General features: G+C 38.7%; 1 protein-coding gene across 1 annotated transcript in view; it reads left to right on the top strand.

Moving 5' to 3' along the window:
• Nucleotides 1-16,516, top strand: part of LOC136874341 (phospholipid-transporting ATPase ABCA1-like) — a 372,334-nt gene that overhangs the window by 62,358 nt on the left and 293,460 nt on the right. The window contains 1 exon segment of the mRNA XM_068227760.1: nt 4,756-4,927. Within this exon segment, the coding sequence (XP_068083861.1) occupies nt 4,756-4,927 (172 nt within the window).

Genomic DNA, 16,516 nt, shown 5'->3' with positions numbered 1-16,516 from the left:
GAACTGAAACTACAGTGTGTTTGGAAATGTAAATTTTAATTTTTTTTATTTATCTGAAGGATTTAATTTTTTTTTGCAACTCTGGACTCTACTGGAATTTTATGTAACCGCAAGAAATATTGAACTGTATGAACATTTCAACATGAAAAAGTGTTTTGAAGTGATTTTTTTTAAATGTAGTTTTTATGTAATCTGATGTAAAATTTGTAAGGTGATTTATTTTGGAGCATCCTGTACCTGTACTGCAAGCGTGGTTTCCTATGATGAAATTTTGGTGTTGTAATCGTAATGTTCCAGACCTTGTGCAATTGCTAACGATGTTAAAATGACCATATATGGTCACAAGATTTCCTATTGGCAAAAAGGTCCAGGAATCTAGGGTAAGTTTGATCTTATTGGTTGATTGTAATCGGGCCATTTCCGGCCTTGTGGCCGGCTTCGAAAAATGATGCGTGAGCTCGGCGTCAATTTCCATCCGACCGCCCAAGCGAGCGTTCGCGCTCGAGGGCTTCTACCCTCGGGAACTCCTGCCTTTCCGAGGTAAGCGTTATTTCAGTGCTATTTTCATGTTATTATCTATGTTTTCTGATTTGATTTAATTTAATTTAATTTAGTTCCTTTGCATTTCAGCATTTTCTTGGTTAATGTGATTTTCAAAGTTTTAATATTCAACGTGTCTTGAGTTTGCCCTAGATTCTCGCTTTCGTAATTTAAAGTCTTTCTCCTGTCTTTTAATCAACTATCCTTTCATTTGTGTTTTGGTTTTGTAATCATTCCGTTAGTCAAGTGTGTAAAGTATCTGCAGCTCTGTTATGTAATTTAATCTCTTGTAATTTTGGTTATTTGTTATTTTTAATATAATTGAGCTAGAGGGTGTTTCATGTAAGTCTTTTCTCCCCCATAACGTCATACGTTCCATGTACCTCGTTAAAGGCTTCCCGCACGTTCCACATCCTGTCTTAGTTGTCACTTTAGGCCTGTAGTGTTTCATATAACTTATTTGCTTTAGTTTTGCGTATTTAAAAGATACTCGTCACGCTTCTATGTTTTGATATCAATACTCTGCCACTGCTTTATTTACAACTATTTCCTTTGTCATATTATTAAGTATTATATTATTTACTACTGGTATTACCTTATTATTATTATTATTATTATTATTATTATTATTATTATTATTATTATTATTATTATTATTATTATGTTATTTACTATTTCTATTATTATTTTTATTTATGTACGCTCGAAAGAGCGGTTACAGTTCAGGCAAGCATCCTCATGTCCATGGAGTTTACATTGAACTAGTTGACCACAATTCAGGACCGATGGCCGGTGTACAGGTTTTCTACAGGATGTTGGAGGTAAACAAATATATGGACATGATCCAACAGCAGGTTCTTGTATCATTGATTGCTGAGGGACATTGGCAAATCTACCAGTGGTCCCATTTCATCCCATGTGAAAAATCCCCATACGAGGATACCACCATTAGAGGAATCCATTTTCTCACTTGCTTTGCAATGTATTTGTACCCTGCCATTGGTGTAAACCTACTGGTACCTCGACTTGTCTATCCAAGCAACCTTTTTCCATGTTTCCAGAGTCCAGTAGCAGTGTTCCTTTGCCCATGTCAGTCTTTGTGTCTTGTATTCTAGTGGGATGATGGGTTCTACAGGGTATTTCACATAAACCCAGAGCAAACGCAGTGTTTGTACTCTGCGCTAAGGCAGCTGCAGTATGGGAGGTGCGCCCACAGTTCTTGACCTTGCAAACAGCCTGCACATGTTTGACCTGGCAAGCATGAGTCACCAGTCTGGATCTCAGCTGTTAACGTGGTGAGACAGTTGTCATTGCAACACTGTATTATCGTATGTAAAAGTTATACAGTACAAGTTGGCTTGATGGGTACACAATGCATTTGTTCACCAATTTTCCTGGTGAAGTGCAACCTTCACGAGCACAGATTCACATAATTGTAAATAAATTTGGAACTACTGGCTCAGTGCTCAATAAAAATATGCACGCACACAAACATTTTTAACAGAGGAAAGATGACATTGGTGCGAATCTTGAATGGTCACTGACTAAATCACAGAAAATTAGCACAAGTAGGGGTTTTGGTTTCTTCTGCACGCAGAGCTACAAAGCTGTTACACATCAAATCGTACAGGTTTACACGGCCCATTGTTTAAAACCTGATAATCCAGCTACAAGAGTGAGATATTATGAGTGGTAGCTTGCATCACTGAATGATCGTTTATTTGACCCACAGCTTGTGTTCTTTTTGGATGAGGCCTGGTTTCATCTTAATGGTCGTGTAAACAGTCATAACTTTTGCTGTTGGAGTGCAGAAAATCCTAATAGTGTTTATGAAGTCCCTCATTATGATAGGAAGATTGATTGGTGTTTGGTGTGCTGTTAGTGCAAGATGAATAATTGGGCCTTTTTTTTTTAGACAACGGTAAATGCCGAGAGGTACCAAGATGAGATTTTGTCACCATTCTTCCGTCAGATAATGGAAGAGGAAAAATCACATGGGTAGTTTCAACAAGATTCAGCCCCTCCTCATACAGCAGAAGATTCCCTTTTTACAGTCTCGGAAGCGTTTGCAGACAGTGTGATCATTGTGGGTCTGTTTCCCTCTCATTCTCCAGATCTAACAGTGTGTGATTTTTACTTGTAGGGTAAACTGAAATAGAAAGTGTATCAAACAAATCCACACACGTTGGAGGAACTGAAAGAAAACATTATGAATGAAATCAGAAACATAACAGTGGCAGAACTCACTCGCATGTGGCAGAATGTGGACAACACTTTGAACATCTTTTCTAAGTTAAGATAACATAAGTTCGGCTGAGGCAGCTGCCATACCGCAAAGTACAAACACCGTGCGTTTGGTATGACTGTATGAGAGACCCTGTATATCCCATTATGAGGGGATGGTTCTGGATTGTATGGCTGTTCACACTTTGATGTTGTCTAGCATTGAATAAGCGAGTGATCTGGTGCACTGTAGCTCGTCTATGTGGTTTGTCCATCAGGGCTAGCCGATGGAAACCCCTGTCAGAAACACGTACTTCTTGGAAGCTGACCTTGACAACGGTGGTTCTGCCTGAATCCACGTACAATTTTGAGACTGTGGCCTGTGGAAATCCTATTACTTATACGACTTTAGAAATGGTGAAACGGGAATGCCCTGCGAGCATTCGCGTTAATGTATTTCTTGAGAGGAACTCGTTAACACCCAGCTGTATGCATTCAAAACAAGCGCCGAGCGCGCAGGCATTGTGGGAGACAGCGTGCCAACAAGCGCTGCTCCAGACTGCCAGCCAAGGCCAAGTGACGTCACACCGAAAGTTCTCTCCCGTTCTATGGCATTTCATCACGAATGGAAGTATAAATCATAGTTTCAAGAACGTTACCTTGTAGGCCTGGACAATAAATGCTGCTAGCCAAAATTTCATTAAAATCGCCGGAAGGATGGCCGAAATAAGCATTTTTTAAGATGCTCACATTTACAGTCACGCCGTCCGACCTTCGGCAATAAAAGGAAGTCGCCAGCCTTGAGTGGGTCAGTGTGTCACTGCATGTCTCAGTGTGTGTGTGCGAGCAAGCACATCGTCGTGAACCAGTCGCCTCGCTATGTGATACGGTTCGTTACTCTGTCCGGCTGAGGACCGGGGTTCGAAAGTACGTAATACTAGTGTTGAAAGCCTTCTCTGTGGACTCTAATTTTATGTGAAAGCGAAAGCTTATTCTCGTTAATATCAGTCTGTCGAGCCGTGTAACTTCATTTCGTTGTGTGAATTGTGTAATTGAAGACACTGTACATTTTGAAACTGAGCTTAAAGGACTTAGGACATAAAGACTGTGCTTTCCTCTACAAGAGACTGTGTTAGGCTGTTTTGTAAGAATTGTGCCATAGTGACAAGACAATTCTTTTATGGACAGTGTCTCTTTATTTCGTAAAGAACAGTGCCTACTTTTCTTTCAAAGACTGTGTCAATCACTCCGCGTGAAAACAGTGTTAACATTTCCATGAATAAAACTGTGCCAATCCATTTCATTCAAAGACTGTGTTAATCCATTTCACAGAACTGTGCTCATATTTACTTTCATAAAACTGTGCCGATATTTTCTTTCAAGGACAGTGCTGATTCGTGCAATACGGTACCTTCATTTCTTTTCGAGGGACTATGTCAATTCCCTTCATAAAGACTGCCTAAATTTACGTATAATGTTGTGCCTCAGTGATAACCTTACCTCTGAGAAATTACGTGATTTTCGTTAAGGCTAAGTCATAACAGAACTTGGTTCTCTTTCATAAGACTGTCATAAACTGTTTTTTTCTGTCTTCGCAGAAGTTTTAATTTATTTCTACGAGTGTGTGTGTGCTAGGACATTGCATGTAGTCCTTGCAAACAGTGCAGAGACTCTGTCCAACGAACTTAATTTATTTTCTTTCAAGACTGAGTGAAATGCTAAATTATCGCATCTCAGAAAGTTCCAGATTTTTTTCATTGCTTATTATTTCAAATTCGATAGTGCCTACGGCATTATTCTCACAGAACTGTGACTTTGAATTCATCTTTTTTTTTTTTTCAAAAGTGTGTCCAACACCATTTACTGTGGAACCTATTCGACCAGTTAATAGTGTCTCGCCTTAATCCGCAGTGCAATGCAGTAGAGAAGTGTCGTATCAGATTCCATTGACATTCTGTGCGAAAGTTCTACATTTCTCTGCTCCTTTCATAGGACTTTGTGGAATATGAAACTTAACAACTATTCCACGCTGTACTATCATCAGACGACCACCCCACGTTCAAGTCTCTGCCAACATCAAGGGCTGACAACAGCTGTGGGTCAACACCGACGACGTGGGACGACGCCGACGACGGAAGACGACGCCTCCTCCACATCTTCAAGGGCAATCTAACTATTCGTCTGTACAAGGTGATATAATTTCTATGCACTTCTTTTGAATAAACTGCAAGTTCCACTTTAAATATGAACTTATTTCACTACCCTTCTCTCATACTCTCTAAAGCATGAACCGTACATGCCTTGGGGTTATCCATGCTCTCCGCAAATCTGAAGTACGGGCGTTCCTGTTTCAACAGAAAGGTTTGTACGTCTGGTACCGACAATCTGGCAGCAATCAGATTTGCTGAAATCTCGTTTATTACCAATCCTCTACTTAATTGTTACTCACACAGTCAATACAATGCCTGATGACATTGCATTCACGTGTCACACCGTACAGTTACATTTGCCACCTATAGTACCATTTTACCAAAACAGCAACTCTATTTCAATGACTTTTTAGTGTATTTATACACCTCACTCTTCCACACAACATGTAGATGCTAGAATTAATGTTGTTGATCAGTGTTTTACTTGGAACATTCTTTATTGTAAACTAAATAGAACAAAGAGCTGCTGTGTAATCAACATCTCTGCACTATTTATAAGAATATTGAAGCCCCAGTGAATAGAGGAATTCCATTTAGTTTCTTTTATCTAGATGATGATGAGGATTATGATTGTACCGGGAGGTACACCTCAACGCCGCGCATTCAAAACTAGCGCCTAAATGAACTCCTCTATTGGTGAAACAGTGAAATTGAAGCTACACCAACTTAGAACTTTACTCAGAAGATGTCACCACCTAAATATTGAGTAATTTTGTTAATGTGCAGTTTCCTAACCTGAGTGAATTTCTACTTGTTTCGTTTGACATTCATCAAGAAGTTTGGACATTCTTCCACAGATGACACCAATAAAAATTATGATCATGCACCCTGGTGCGAAGTGAAAGAACTTATAATTTAAAGAAGTTTTATATTTCTAGGTCTTTGTAACTGATTGATGTTCATTTATTTTTGGGTTGGCAATTCTTCCTTTTCTTATGCCAGTTTTGAATTTAGCCAGTCCCTAATTTTTGTAATTAATATCCTACCAATCCCGTATTTCTTCTTCACTTTGGATTTAACCAATAAAATTGAGGGGGTGTGGCTGGTTTAGTCGTGAAAGATCTCGAACCTTCCCTGAGGGTTTATAAACTGCGGCTTTTCATGTCTCTTGGCCAATTGATCATCATCTTACTGAGTGTATGTGTCAAAGCAGGAGGCGGGCGGCTTCTTTCATCTGTCAGCAGTACATCTACAAGGTAATGGCCACATAACATCTTTCTTTCTTGCTAACTCCGCAGTTTAACCCGAGGGAAAGGTCTGAATCGTTAACTATGTAACCTACTTTTCTATAAATGTAACTTTCTACCGGCTAATGTAAAAACTTCATAAAAGCTTTAACTGTAAATCGGGGATAGAGAGTGATGTACCCTCTCGAGCTCCCCTTCATCTTGGATTGAGATGACTACGTTTTGTAACTTTTCTTCTGTAAAGTGTTAAAGTAAATCCTATACAACTTACCTCAGTAGTTTGGGAATAGCCCCTGTTTCATCGGCCTAGTGCCTTTTAGGTTTTTAAGTGTTCATTATATTGGAACACCCTGTGTTTCCATTCCTTTTGTGTTTGGGCCAGTTATTTAACCTGTTAGTTTCCATGAAGGCCCAGTAGGTTGGGTATTAAATACTCCTGTAAAAGTAAGCTCAATTAGTAAATGGTGGTCTGGGAGACCAGAGATTGATTTAATGTTGTCAATAGGCAATAAGAAACTGAGAGCCTGTTAGCTCTTTGTCAAGTTTTGTAACTGTAAAATGTGCATCTGGGGAGGCTAGATATTGTGATTTAGGGAGCAAGTGCTCTTGAATTAGGGAATTTCTGCCCCTCATTAAATAATTCGTCTTCCTTTTGTAAAATTGTAAAACTAGGGGCTTAAAGCCCAAAGTGTTGGATTTTTCCCAATCTTGTTTAATGATTGCTACTTGTACCTGTAATATTGTCAAAACAAATTGTTAAGTTTAAAGTTCTGAAAATGTAACCTTCAGTTTAAGTTTTAAATTCAATTCTTGACATTGTAGTTAGACCCATTCACCTCCGCACCTTCTTTCACCTCCGCGTTCCACGGAGATCCCGGAACAGTGATGATGATGATGATGATGATGATAAATGGCCTAAGCTACTGGGTAGCAGACCTTGTGAAGTGTAGCCATTTGGGTGACCTGCAGACCAGATTCAACTATTGATTGTGCTGCCATTTAGAAGCAAAAGCAGAACACCACTTCCCCTGGTCTTCGAGATTGAGATGTTAATTTGATGACTGGACTCTAGTGTGTGTCATCAGAGGTCTTAAAGTACCATATGGTGATAATGGGTCATAGGTTAGATCTCCTATATATAATCCACTTAGGGAGCTAACCAAGTGATATATGAAGTTTAAAATGAGTATTGGTTCTTGATTGCCAGCCTCTTAGTTTTTTCTCTGCCTTTAGAATAGAAACATTTTCATCTGAGACAGTTTTTATTCAGTCAGCGATTTATATGCACAAGTTGGCTATTAAATAAACCTGGTACAAGACATATTACAGCAATAAGGTTTCAGAGATGGATTGTACTGTTCAGAGCCCCTGACTTCAGTCCTTTCAAACACCTCTCGGATGAACTAGAATGGCGATTTTGCTCCAGACCCTAACGACCCACACCACTAACTTCGCTTGCTACAGTACTGCGGGTAGAATGCTATGTCATTCCCCCGAGACGTTCTGACACCTAATGTCCACTTTCCGTTGTTAGTTTTGCTTCAACGCTGAGGTGTCTTTCATAATTCAGCCATCTAGCTGATGAACCATACTCCGCCATTCTTCTCTATCCATAGCCTTCAGTGTGGCTATTCATCATATCTGTCCATTGTATTGATACTCATCCTCATGGTCTGTTTCCTTGGACTTTCCCCTCAACAGTCAACTTTTTAAGACTACCTTCTGGGTGTGTTATATGACCAAAGTAGCGTGTGATCCACTGAAAGACCTTGCATGACAGACAAACTTTCTGAAGTTGGTTCAGAATCGACATGTTTGTGCGATGAGCTGTCCAAGGAATCCTCGGAATTCTTCTCCAGCACCACATTCTAAAACTTTCTGGCTGTGGATGATCACGTTGTAGAATGTTCCATGTCTCTGCGCCATACAAGTAGACTGAGAAAACTGATATTCAACAAGCTGCTTTTTTTTTTTTTTTTTTTTTAAATTGCTGATGATATCATCTTTCCACATCTTCCCACCTTTGCTCTTTCGATCCTTTGTTTTATTTCATCTTTGGAATCACCAGAATTGGACAATAAGGAGCCTAGATATGCATACTAATTTACAAATTCATATCCTCAATCTGTTGGATATGTCGACTGTTGTTGTTCTTAGAGTCAACAATCCTGAGCTTGGTTTTCTGTCGATTTAGATGTAATCTGATATTTAGGCTTGTTTCCTCCACTCTTGATCAGCTCTGTAACTCTTCTTCAGATGATGCTATCAAGCTGATGTCATCAGCAAATCTCAAGTTGTTGATCTTGCCATCCCCCCCACCTCAGTGGATAATCCTTTATCCTAGTCATCCAGTGCAGTTCTCCTTCCATATTCACTATAGAGTTTGAAAAGTAGTGGTAGCAGGATACATCACTGGCGGACTCCAGCTTTCGTCCAAAACTCCTGGGACTGCTCATTTTGAATTTTGACAGTGGCTGTATTTTCCTTATACAGAGACTTGGGAACAATTAGATGAAGTGGCCAACCCATTCATTATAAACTTTCCAGAGATGATTCCATTTAATGACAATGAAGACCTTTTGGCAGTCAATAAAACACAGCCTTTTCTATGATTTGCCTTAATGCATTTTCTCTTCAGTTTGGACTTCAGAAATTTGGTACCTAAGAATGCTGCCATTTGTGTATGATATGAAGCATAACTTTAATAACAATAAAGCAATAATTTTCACATGTTTACCTCAATCCTTTCTTATGATTTGGACTGGAAGTGGATTGTACCCATTCCTCAGGTCATCTTCTAGAATTCAATATTGCCTGGCAGATTTTCAGCAGCATTTCAATTCCGGCATCACCAGTAACTTTCAATACCTCAGCTATTATTTCATCATGCCCACATGCTTTTCAGTTCTCAACATTTTCAAAGCCATTTTTACTTTATCTCAGAAGATGCTAGGTTCAGTATGACTATTTGTCTACCTTCACTTGGTCTTGTACATTGCATTGTTCACTGTAGAAATCCTGATAGTACAATCTCCATGTCTGTAGAGCATTCTCTTTATACATCGTCACCTCCCTGAGGGTTCTGTTTAGTCCAGAAATGTGGCTTGAATTTTTGAGTGATTATTCTGATTTTATCGAAAAGAACATTGCTGTGAATTTAGTTTGCATGGTCTTCAATCTCAGAACAAATGTTACTAAGGAAATTATTTTTCACTCTTCTACTACTGGGCTTTATATCCAAGGAACACTTAAGAGGACTGTTTTGGGGAGATGTCCGGATAGTGTATATTTCCATACTGCTAGCCATATCTTCCTCCTTGTGTTAACTACTAGTGGGAAGATTGTATGTGCCCCTCTTCAAGACAAAATTGGTATTTGAAGATGACATCTATGGATCTAGCTTTCTGTTGAGTATGCAGATGGACAGACTTTCTGTGTGAAAAATACCTTTGTCTGACTTCAGCACAGCTAGTCTCATTATACAACCAGCTTTGGTATTTAACAAGTAAAGAAGAATTATAATGCATCCAACTTTTTAAAGTCTAACTTGTGAGGTTGGCATGCCTGAACAGAAGGATGAAGAGTTTTAAAAAATCATTAGGATAATGTACTATTTCATTAAAATCATCTCATTCTGCGAAATCAGTTCTAATATATGTTGCTTTGTTCAGGTCTTGTTGATTGATGACATTATAATGTTTGGCATAAAATTGCTACTTCCAAAAAATTTGAATCCTCACTTGATGGCAGAATCTCAATAGTATCATTTTGGCCCTAGTTTTCCATTTCTGGGTACAGAAGCTGTTCACTGTAGTTAGAATCTACAACTGTTTCATTCTTCTTTAGTTTAAAAATACCTTTGGCCAAAAAGTAGAATATGTGAAATTTGACTGAACAGTGCTCAGGAACAGCCTAGATATGAACTAAGTCTGTCTGTGATGTTTGAACTCATTTGAAGTGGTTCAAATCTCTTGTAGCTAATTTGACTTTCAGTTTCCTGTCACCTATATGTAAATACATGGATCTGATAAATGCATCCATTCATTCTGTCTAAACTCATTTTAACATCTCAGTATTTAATTAGAAACCATTCCTTTTAACTATTGACTCAGTTAATGTAACCTTTTAAGTTTTTAAATCTGTTGTAACACGAAATATAAACAGGTAGTTCACTATAACATACCTTAAAATGATCTTAAATAACATTGAAAACAATTTCTTAACCAACCAGCTGTCTAAAGTGATATTACACTGGTGAAGATACAGAGATGGCGTGATCTATTTATTTTATTTTATTTTACATTTTATGGCCTACATTGGACCACTCTAGTCAATTATACAAAGGATTTTTTGATTTCCTATCAGCCCAATATTTTTTCGTTTTGAGAGATGCTGCCTTCTTTTGTTCTGTTGTAAACACCCTCCCATTAGATCCTTTATTGATCTTGGTCTGTAGCCTGGTGTGTGTGTCTTGAAGTATCTTAATTTTTTCTGTTTTGTTTTTGAGATCGTTTATTGTTATTTGTAGTTCTTTAATATCCTCCTTAATTTCCATGATCCATTTAATCTTGGTCTTGCTATTCCATAATTTTTCCATTCTTCTTCTGTTAATTCTGGTTTTTAAAACCAGAAGACACATCATATCATTGTATATTTTATAAATTGTATATTTTAATATTATCACTCATATCATGTGACATTCTTCATTAGATTTAGTAATGTTTTAAAATTATATATTAAGTTAGCTTTAGATCTCATGACCAGCTGAGGATGACCTCTGTGAAGGTTGAAACCAGTACTGCTTAATACATTATTAGCTGGTGTCAGGTGTTTTGATAAGATGTCCAAAGAATGATATACGTTTTTTCCTAATCATGCTCAATACTGATTCAATTTCCTTATGAACTGTTTCATTTGATGCTATTCTCCATGGTCAATTAACTTGATATTGTTTATTTATGCATGTTCTAATTATTCTTCTTTCTGTCTTTAGTATTTTGTCTGTTTCAGCTGTAATACAGTATTAGTTTTAAAAATGGTTTCACTAGCATAAGTTATTTCTGGCTCTGTGATTGTTTTATAATGTTTTAATTTTGCTGCTATCGATAAGCTTTTTTTTTGTATGTGGTCTTGGTAATATAATTTGCTTTGTTTAATTTATTTATTCTGTTATGCCAAGCTGGTTTCTCATGATTTCTCCTAGAGCGTGTGCACATTCGACTGGTCAACAGTACTATATTACTGCATGTCCAACAACAAAACTACAAAGAGGGAGCATCTGCACCTACTCAATATCTTTTAACGAGATTAGTACCAAGAAAACTAATGACATACCATAATATTTTGATGTTAATCATCCAACATTCTTAACCATATGAACTTACAAGAAAAACAATATACATCGTTGAACATTCTAGAATGCTTGATACAAACATGCCTCTGAACGTACAAAATTAATATAACTCCAAAGCATACCGCAAGAATACTGTGAACATTTTATCGTATTTTAATGTATTATATGTTACTAATTTTTATCACATCCATATCATAGAATGTTCTAGAATGCTTAGTATAAACATACGTATGCAATGATTCACCAATATGAACTGAACTTCAAATTGTACCTCAAGAAAGCCATAAACATTTTACATGTAGAAATTGTATTTTACCAAATTATCTATTACTCATGAACACTACACCAGAATTTTATGAAACATATACATGTCATAGAATATCGACGCTTGTTTTTTAAACCAGAAGACACATCATATCATTGTATATTTTATAAATTGTATATTTTAATATTATCACTCATATCATGTGACATTCTTCATTAGATTTAGTAATGTTTTAAAATTATATATTAAGTTAGCTTTAGATCTCATGACCAGCTGAGGATGACCTCTGTGAAGGTTGAAACCAGTACTGCTTAATACATTATTAGCTGGTCAACTCACGTGTGGGTTTAGTTCTAAACTGAGTACGAACTAAGCATAATTCTGTGCAAGACACTGGGATAGGGCCATCAACCCTGACATGGTGCATCCCAATGGCTAATAGGGGATGTTTCCTGTAGGTATACAGGAGAAGCGTGAATAAGATGTAGTCAAATAAACACTCGCGGATCAACTGAGGAAACTAGAACTGTGGTCAATGGCTTCAATGACAGAAGAGGACATATGTCTCAATGGCTGAGAGGGCGGAAGAACCAAAAATAAAATCCACCTTGCGTCTGACTCGGATCGAGCGGCGAAGTGGTCATCGTCTGTTTACCTAGTAGGTACAGCTGTATAGTTACGTTCCAGGAACTAGCAATCCCTGGTCCTAATTTCCCAGTGGAAACACTGGACCAATCTTTGATTACAAGCTATGATGATTTGTGTGAGTAACATCAGCATTACCCCAGGTGGTAACCATTCCACCTGTCATGAGACGGCTATTGGGTATTCGGATTCTGGGGAACCCAGGCAATCACAAACACAGAGAAAGTCAGAGTTCTCTGGCAAACTAACATCCAAAACCTTCACATACATTGGCATGTTCAGTGTAAATATCTTAATCCAACCTGGTAAATTGCACAATCTTGTAACAGAACTAGATCAACAGAAAATCCAGATACTTGCCCTGCAGGAAACTAGGATTCACTGATGAGGACACAGAACCGGAGAGTTGCTGAGGGAACTCCTTTACTAGGAATGGCCTTCATGGTACATGAAAGTATAGCAGACTCAATAAAAGAAGTCACTCCCATAAGCAACTGGCTCATGACAATGCGAATTCAATGTGCTAACAAGAAATATACAACAGCGAATGTACATGCACCCACTAACACGGACAATAAAAAAGAACCGCAAAAAACTGATGCATTCTGGGCTAAACTTGAGAAAATCATGGCGAAGATTCCCAAAGAGGATACAAAAATTTTGATGGGTGACTTTAACGCACAAATTGGTAAAGAAAAAGAACATCAGAAAACTGTTGGCAAATTCCCTGCTCACAAATCCACTAACAAAAACGGGTTGAGACTCATTGAACTGTGTCAACAAAACAATCTTAAAATCATGTTAACTTCTCTGAGAAAATCACCACGGAAACAGAAGACCGTTCCAGGGATCGGTGAATTTGAAATCGATCACATTGCCATCTCTCATCTCATGCAGAGAGAGGTACACTATGTACAGATATGCTGAGGAGCAAACGTCGATTCCGATCACTACTTAGTGAGAATAAAGGTAAAATTTAGCCTGAAGAAAATTCACCATAAGAGGCCACACATACCGAAGTTTGACACAACACAGATTGGAAACACTAATCTGCAAGAAGTGTGGGAAAGGGAACATGCAGGCACCTGGGAGAAATTCTGCATCAAAATCATCCAGAAAGCTCGAGAGCAAATTCTCCTGAAAAAGAATACAAAACACCCTTGGTGGAATTCTAAATGTGAAAGTGCCTTGAAGGAACAAAAAGAAGCATTCCAGAAATACAACAGCAAGAAATCACCACAAAACCAAACATATTTCAATGAAACTAGAAAACGAGTAACCAAAATCATTAGGCAGGTCAAGAGAAAACACCTGAAGCAACAACTGGACTCGATTGAAGATAACTTTCGTAACTACAACGTACGAGATTTCTACAGGGAATTCAGAGGACAAGTCCGTGGGTATGCTCCTCGAAACCTGGCTTTCAAAAGATCAGATGGAAAACTTGCACTCAGTAATCAGGAAAATTGTCAGGAACTAGCACTTTACTTCGCTGATCTCCTCAACTGTCCAGAGCCCCTCACAAGATTCCCTCAAGAACCCCCAAGGCACACTTTCGCAGACTCTCCAAGACTAACAGAGGAAGAAATCCACGGCCACATCCTCAAACTTTAAAACAATAGGACCTCCGGAGAAGATGGCATCATTGCGAAACTTCTGAAAAGTCTAGGACCTAACTCCCACAAGGAACTCACTCAAATCATTACAGATATCTGGCAATTGGAAGAATTACCTCAGGACTGGAAATACGCCCTCATCCACCCATTACACCAAAAGGGAGATAAGACTGACGTGAATAATTACAGGGCATTTCTCTTCTCCAAGTGGCATACAAAATTCTTTCAGCTTGTCTTTTGGAGAGAACGCAAGAACAACTTGAACAAGTATTGGTGAATATCAAGCAGGCTTCCGCCCTGGTCGCTCGTGTGCAGAACAAATATTCAACTTGAAGGCAACACTTAAATACAAAGCATTGAGGAGCAAACAGGTCATGTGCATTTTTGTTGACTTTAGGAAAGCGTACGACTTACTTGATCAACAGTCTCTCTTCGTTACTCTTGAGGAACTGGGGCTTGATTCCAAGACCCTCTACCTCATGAAGGCAACACTCACTGACACTTTCTCCAAAGTTAAATTCATGGGGGAGATCTCTGCACCATTCCCAATTAAATCTGGCGTCCGACAAGGTGACGGCATATCTCCGCTTTTTTTCAACCTCGTGGGAGAAGGCATTGGAAAACATGGGATACTGGCGTCCCATACGACTAGGACAACCCAAAGACGGTATTGAGATATCCTGCCTCGCTTTTGCAGATCAATCAATCAATCAATCAATCAATACTGATCTGCATTTAGGGCAGTCGCCCAGGTGGCAGATTCCCTATCTGTTGCTTTCCTAGCCTTTTCCGAAATGATTTCAAAGAAATTGGAAATTTATTGAACATCTCCCTTGGTAAGTTATTCCAGTCCCTAACTCCCCTTCCTATAAATGAATATTTGCCCCAGTTTGTCCTCTTGAATTCCAACTTTATCTTCATATCGTGATCTTTCCTACTTTTATAAACCCCATTCAAACCTATTCGTCTACTAATGTCATTCCATGCCATCTCTCCGCTGACAGCTCGGAACATACCACTTAGTCTAGCAGCTCTTCTTCTTTCTCTCAACTCTTCCCAACCCAAACATTGAAACATTTTTGTAACGCTACTCTTTTGTCGGAAATCACCCAGAACAAATCGAGCTGCTTTTCTTTGGATTTTTTCCAGTTCTTGAATCAGGTAATCGTGGTGAGGGTCCCATACACCCCCATCAACGCAGTAATTAAAACTGAGAGGACTTTTCCTATTTGTGAAACTCACAACCTGACTTTTAGCCCCGTTTATCAACATACCATTGCCTGCTGTCCATCTCGCAACATTTTCGAGGTCACGTTGCAGTTGCTCACAATCTTGTAACTTATTTATCACTCTATAGAAAATAACATCATCCGCAAAAAGCCTTACCTCCGATTCCACTCCTTTACTCATATCATTTATATATATAAGAAAACATAAAGGTCCGATAACACTGCCCTGAGGAACTCCCCTCTCAACTATTACAGGGTCAGACAAAGCTTCACCTACTCTAACTCTCTGAGACCTATTTTCTAGAAATATAGCAACCCATTCAGTCACTCTTTTGTCTAGTCCAATTGCACTCATTTTTGCCAGTAGTCTCCCATGATCCACGGCCATACTGACAGATGTAGTCACAGCCATTAAACAAGTTGAAACCCTTAACGAATGTGCTGGAAAGGTTGGCCTACAAATTTCCTTTGAAAAGACTAAGTTCTTCTGCTCAAAACTTGACATCTGAAATTTGAACACGACATATGCGCAAATCAACTGAGTACCAGACTTCAAGTACTTGGGAGAAATACTTGAAACAACAGGAGGCGAGAAGGCTGCCCAGAAAATCGCCCACAAAAATTTCAGAAAGCTTATGGTAGGGTTCACAACATATACAATAAAAAGTGCTTGTCCTGCCATGCAAAGATCAGACACTATAATACAGTAATCAAGCCCAAAGTCTTATATGCCAGCGAGACCCTTACACTAAACGGGAAAGGTGACCTAGAAAACATTTTAAAAGAAGAAAGAAGAATCCTGAGGAAAATTGTCGGCCCTCAAAAAACAGAAGATGATTATAGACTGAGGTCATGCAAAGTGACAGAAGAGCTTTCCAACATTGCAGCAGACATCTGCAAAAGATGTCTGCAATTTTATGGACACGTCCGCAGACTGCCGGCAAGTAGATTGACACACAAGATTCTCACCTACATAGAACATCTAAAAAGTATTCCATGGGTACTGGAAGTGAAGAAGGATCTGGAAAAAGCCCAGATGAACTCAACTAACATCGCGGACAGAAACCTCTATAGGACAAAAATTAATGGACGGAAAGTGCAACCAGAGGACGAAGTGAAAAAGAAGACTGGAGCAAAGTGGATAGAAAAACGAAAAAGGATCCATGGAGAAAGGATGAGAGCTGTTTGGCATCTCAGAAAACAGAATCGTTAGAGCTTTCCTTGATCCATTAGGTCCATACGCACATA

The sequence above is a fragment of the Anabrus simplex genome, chromosome 5, assembly GCF_040414725.1.
Source record: "Anabrus simplex isolate iqAnaSimp1 chromosome 5, ASM4041472v1, whole genome shotgun sequence".
Lineage (NCBI taxonomy): Eukaryota > Metazoa > Arthropoda > Insecta > Orthoptera > Tettigoniidae > Anabrus > Anabrus simplex.
Note: the sequence above shows the minus strand (reverse complement) of the source record. Positions and strands in the feature narration are given on the sequence as shown.